Raw genomic sequence first — 6255 nt, forward strand, 5'->3', positions numbered from 1 at the left:
AAGAAAGAAAAATGTCCAGGAGACAAAAATCAAGAGGTACCTGAAAATAGACCCCTTGGGCATGGACCACACTTCCCTGCCTGGGCTGAGGGGACAGTTACTGTCAACCTGAGGAATCTTAGAGGTGTTGGTTCCATGTCAAAGTAAGTGACAAGTGCCTTCCCTGAGCCCACGAGAGATCCTATGTCAAGCCAGCATTGATTTTTAAAGAGAAACTGCGAAAACGTCAAGCTCAAAAGTTTGACTAGTAAAATCTACCCACTGCTACAGGAAGATAATAAGGAAGCTTGTCTATCTCTACAGAGTCTTTGAGTAGGAGACAATTACTCCCCTGGAGTTTTAACCACAAACTTGCATCTCATGTGGGTTTAGGATTCAAATTTATACAAACGGTGTGGTCTGGAAATCTACAAGCAGGACCTGCTACCTCATTTGTGGGGCCCAGATCGAAATGAAAATGTGAGGCCTCTAATTCATCATTTATTAAGTATTTCAACACAGTAGAGCATTAAATCAAGTATGCTGAACTAAGATCATTAACCATTGTAAGCATGAGGCCCCATGTAGGGGCACAGGTCACACGCCCATGCAGCTGACCTCGTCACTAAGCCATGAAATTGACATAAAAATTAGTCCAGGCTGCACTTGGCAGGAACAAATGGAAAATGGTTTTGTCAGAACATGCCCTCCACCCGGCCACACAGGCGTCCCACAGTTAAAGGCCACCTGCAAAGGTAAGCACAACTCAACACTCTAAAACACCAGAGAAGATAATAACCATGAGTGAGAGCAAAAACAACAAACAGCAGGAAATTCAGTTGCAGGGCCAGGTCAGATCTCTCCAGAAAGCGATGACCTTGGGCCTCAGAAGGGTTCTTCATCTGCCCTTCCAACTGTACACTCACAAAGCTCACAGCATTCTTCCTGGACTCACCTACAATGTAGTAAATAGAATAATGAAGGTACGTATGTTCCTCCATTAAATATGAATGTGAGAGCAGCTGAAATGTGGAGATGTTAGAGGCCAGAGATAGTCAAGCAGTATGTTTGTAGACTTGACTATGAGATATAGTCTTGCTGACTCCTCGCAAAATCTAAAAATCTAAAAGCCCCTTAGACTTCAGCTCTATTGTGAGCTCTGCTTCCCACATCTCCAGCTTTGGAGAACATCTCCTATCTGTGCTGACAACCATTCCTTCTCTCCCAGCACCTGGAGCACATTGGCAGGAAGGAGATCCACTTTGGCAGCCCACAGCACCTGTGCTTTGATGTCAGGAGCGAGCAGGTGATTCTTCAGAACTGCACTGAGGAGGGTCCTGCCATCCATCAGCAGCACTGGGACTTCCAGGAGGTAAGTAGTCCCTTCAGAAAGGGCTCAGCAGTGCTGGTGTCCCGAAGCTCTTCCAGGAACTCAAGTATTACCATTTGACCTGTGTCTCGGCTGTTTAACTTAGTGGCTTGGCGCTAAGGCCTCAGGGGGAGTTAAAGCCAAATTTACAGCAATTTTGGGCCACCAGTATCTTAAAATGTACTAATTTGCCATGTTTCTGTATAGCTCTGACCTCAACTGTGGCAAGAGTTGAGGCAGCCCCTCTATGAATTGTATTATCTCAGGTCACAAGTGGGACCACGAAGCATGTTTTGGAAATAGTCAACCACCTCAGTAGTGTGATTTTAAGAGCAATGGAAAGGTTCCCCCCTCCACCACCACCACATAGATATAGATTTAGGTATTGCTTTCTTCCTTTGCAAATTCTGCTGTGAACGTTTCAGCATTTTAGTAAGATCCCTATTTGATCTCTATTACCTTAAGAGAGAGAAGCTCTCGATTCTTTCTAGAAGTTATTCATCAATAAAAAGGAAATAGGTAAAATATAAATACTTAGGGAGAGTGAATGGGTGCCCCATACAGAATTGGGAGAGGAATGTGACAGTATCAACAATAAGAATTCATGTGCGACTTTTTCTCCACCTCAAATCCTTTTTGAAATGAGTTACGGTATAAATATACAAATGAATAAATACACACATATTTTTTATTTCTTCAACTTCTGCTTGAGAATTAGGAGGGTAAAATAATCAGAACTCTGTGCATTAGTACTCTTAAAGCAAGCTGTGAAAGAAGATCACATGATGGAAAACTTAGGCTGAACTCAAAAGCAGTTGAGAACAAAGTTCACAAGGCTTTCGTGACAAGTAAAACCAGGACCCAGGGGGCCCACACGTACTCAAAGAAGCCTTAGAAACCAAGTTAAGGTTCTTTATGAGTGATGATGAAGTATCACTAAGTAAGTTCTGTGGATAAGATACATTTAGAAACAGCATTTAAAAATAATTAGTAAAAGATTAGTGAGTAAAATACTCATAGCATCTTTCAGGCATTGATGAATAAGATTTAGAAAAAGTGTTATTCAGCCATAAAAAGGATTGATGAACTCTTCATAGATGCACTATTCACAGTAGCCAACAGGTAGAAGCAACCCAAGGGTATAATGGTGGGTGAATGGATAAACAAAATGTGGTATATACATACAAATGGAATAGTATTTAGACTTAAAAAGGGAAGAGATTCTGTCATATACTACAATGTGTATGAAACAGGGGGACATCATGCTAAGTGAAATAAGCCAGTTGCAAAAAAGACAAGTACTGTATGATTCCATTTATATGAGGTATCTAAAGTAGTCAGATTCATAGAAACGGAAAGTAGAATGGTGGTTACCAGGGGCTGGGGTGAGCGGGGGTTGTTAAATAGATACAGTTTCAGTTTTGAAAGATGAAAAAGTTTTGAATATCTGTTTCACAATGTAAGTATACTTAACACTACTAAATTTACACTTAAAAATGGTTAAGATGATAAGTTTTAAGTTATAAATTTTTACCACAATAAAAAAAGAAAAAAAAATAGGTTTTACCTTATGCTATGACACGAACCTTGAAAATATCATGCAAAGTGAAAGAAGCCAGTTACTAAAGACCATATATGATTTCATTTATAGGAAATGTCTAAAATCGACAAATCTATAAATACAGGAAGCAAATTAGTGATTTCCAGTGGCTGGAAGGAAGGAGGAATTGGAAGTGACTACTTACTAATGAATAACGGTTTTCCTTTAACAGTGATAAAAGTGATCTGGAATTAGATAGTGGTGATGGTTGCATACACTCTGTGAATATACTAAAAACACCAACTTGTATACTTTAAAAGAGAGAATATTATGTATGTGAATTATATCTCAAAAATATATAAATAATAAACAAATGACTAAATGGACATTATCAGCATTGCTGGTTAAGGATGTTTAACTTTCCATGGAGACATTGATTTTTGTGTGAAAAGAGCATGGCTAGATTCAATATTAAATCTGATAGATTTTGTGTAGTCTTTCAACCAAGGCTGACTTAGGCTTACAGTATATCCTTCAAGTCTTACTCTCTACTGCAACCTGGTGGCAGCAGTACCAAATTGCAGGTTTAATAGAGGGCAGAGATTAAATTAAATCCTTTTGAAAGCAGAACTTTACAAGTCAGTGATAACAATGAATGTCACAAATACGGTGTAAAGACCGAACATGATTTTTACACTGGCATTTCACTAACCAGAAATAGTATAATTATCCAACCACAATAACGATAATTGAATTATTGGCCCCAAGGCTCTATAAATGACATCCAAACTTTAGAGCTACCTATATTATATTATATTTTAACCAAAATACTATAGTTCCTTACCAGACCAGTTCACACTACCACTATTATTTTCTTAACGATTAACACAAATCTTAGAAATTCCTTCTTTGCCGACTGTAGGAGGCTGACTGGTTCTCTTTTTTTTTTTCCTTTTCTTCTCACATTCCAGAATGGTATGATTGTTCACATTCTTTCTGGGAAATGCATGGAAGCCATGGTGCAGGAAAACAATAAAGATTTGTACTTGCGCCAGTGTGATGGCAAAGCCAGCCAACTGTGGCAATTTGACAATGTCAACAATGTGGATGAACACTGAACGCCAGTGTCAGAAGGAAAAGAGAAGTTTGGCCATCACAGTTCAGCTCCAAGAGAACTAAAAGAGCTAGAATGTTTCACGAAGCAGACTCTGTTATGTTTTTGCTCCTGGTCATAGTAGAAAAGAAATATCCATGAATGAATATAGAAAAATCTTTCGTTCTCACACCTATTTCATTGTCCACTGGCTATTTTAGAAAAAGGAAAAGAAAAACAAATGGACTCATTGTCTCATTGTCTTCATCACTGGTAGATGATCATTATATTGTACAGAAGGTTCTTCATTTTCTTCCATCGAGCGTGTAATAATTGCTTTTATCTCTGACTACAGAAAGAGGCCTGGGCATTCTCTGGAAGTACCTCCAGGATACATAAATTTAATCAATCAGTTTATTTTAGGTGGCCTTACCTTGGCTTGTCTTTGTGGCCAGTCGTGAAAATTAAAGTGTGACGAGGGAATAATGGCCCGACATCCCCAAAACTTTGGATTAGGCTTATTAGGACAAATTTCATGTTTACTGGTCGAGCGATAGCTTGGAAGAAGGAAGGGAAGCTAGGGCTGGAGAGAAGATGGAGAGAGCTTTGGACCAACTCCCCAGCTCATCCTGGCAGCTGAAAGAGTCAGTAAACCAGGGATAGGATGTTTTCATGTTGATGAGAATTTCCTCAGAACTTTCTACCTCCATTCACCCCGCCCTAGCCTTTCTCTAGCTTGGTTAACCACAACCAGATTCTCATGCAATATATTTCTCTTTAGTCATTGGTGTCTGGAAGGGTCCGCTCAGACTGAGCATTCCCGTTATCAAAAGCATATGCAGTTGAGAAACTCCTGACGCCCTGATACACGGTTTGTATTGACTGGATTAGAAATAGCAACCTTTGAGGCAAACTTCTCGGAGGGGAAATACCAGTGTCTGAGCCAAAATTCTTATGAGAGGAACCAGAGTCGGGCGTTAATGTTTGTGAGGGCAGACAGGGCCATCTCAGCCTGTAGAAACTGTCCGAGACCCCCAAATGTGCCCACAGGTTGAACATTCACCATCGTGGAACAAGCACACCTCGACTAGAGCAGAGCCAGCACTAGCGACAGCTGACTGGCTCTCTTTGCTTTGACTTGGCCTAGTCTGACCATGCTGCTGAGTGCATTGGTTCTGCTATTCAGAAGACACCATCGTGCCCATTTCTCTTTGAGATGGAGTTTACTCTTCACATGCTCTACTTAGAAACCACCCCTCAAAAATGCTGATTTCTCAGAACTCAGTGTGTTTCAAGTGAGAACAACTAGGTAGGAAGTGAGGGTTTCCAAACAATACCTGTCATAATTATGTATTCCTTCTCCGTCTACTTAGGTCAATGACTCACTGCATTTCTCTTTCCTCAGAATATACTTTAGATCTGTACTCATAGCCACTAGCCACATGTGGCTATCTAAATGTAAATGCATTAAAATTAAAGAAAATTTAAACTCATTTCCTTAGTTGTACTGGTCACCTTTCGAGTGCTCAATAGCCACATGTTCCTAGGGACAACTGTAGTGGAGAGTACAGATATATGACATGTCATCATTGCAAACGTCGGTTCTATTGGATAGCACCGATCTAGATAGACTCATCTTCCCATTGAGAGAAGAAATTTTAGCCACTCTCTTCTTCCTTCAGAACTGTGTATATTTAAATCAAATTCCTTTAATATCCTGAGGCTGAGACAGAGCTGAAAATTCTCAGACAGCGACGTTGTAAAGGATATCAATGGTTGAAAAATAAAAGTTAAACGAGACCTCTATTTTTTTAAATGAACTTTATTATTGGCATTGTGGGTATTTGAAGTTGCTGGAATAAATTAATATAATTAAATAAAAGGCTGAATTCAATTGTATGTTGTGTTTGACAGTAATTAACAAAAAGACCCAGATGGCTTATTGTTTAATTGGTTGAACAAAGGAAGAACTTAGTGTTTCTTGTTTCCTTAACCATCCTCACGATTTATTACTGTATTACAGAAATGACTGTCAACTCAGTCTCTGGCTGGTACTTACAGACCCTTAATTGAAACAAAACAGATGCCTCCATTAAGTTCTTAAAGAAATTCAACCTTTTCCTCATAGTATAACTGAGTGTTCAAATTCTCTTCTCCTTGAGCTCAGTTCTAATTTTATAGACAATGATCAACTTTAAAGTAGGGAAACCTGGCAGTTGGAAGATTTGTCTTGAGTTTGTTCTTTTCATGTCCATCAAAATTTATGATTGGATT

The 6255-nt window shown here is 39.3% G+C and overlaps 1 protein-coding gene across 1 annotated transcript in view; it reads left to right on the forward strand.

The window, feature by feature from the left end:
* The window catches only part of GALNT15 (polypeptide N-acetylgalactosaminyltransferase 15), a gene marked incomplete at its 5' end in the record, with an annotated part of 42460 nt that extends 36628 nt beyond the window's left edge, over window positions 1-5832 (forward strand). Inside the window, 2 exons of the mRNA XM_006907263.3 lie at window positions 1208-1351; window positions 3860-5832. Of these exons, the coding sequence (XP_006907325.1) occupies window positions 1208-1351; window positions 3860-4006 (291 nt within the window). The remainder of the gene's footprint in view (window positions 1-1207; window positions 1352-3859) is intronic.
* Between the last annotated feature and the right edge of the window lie 423 nt (window positions 5833-6255).

This window comes from Pteropus alecto, unplaced genomic scaffold, assembly GCF_000325575.1.
Source record: "Pteropus alecto unplaced genomic scaffold, ASM32557v1 scaffold92, whole genome shotgun sequence".
Classification (NCBI taxonomy): domain Eukaryota; kingdom Metazoa; phylum Chordata; class Mammalia; order Chiroptera; family Pteropodidae; genus Pteropus; species Pteropus alecto.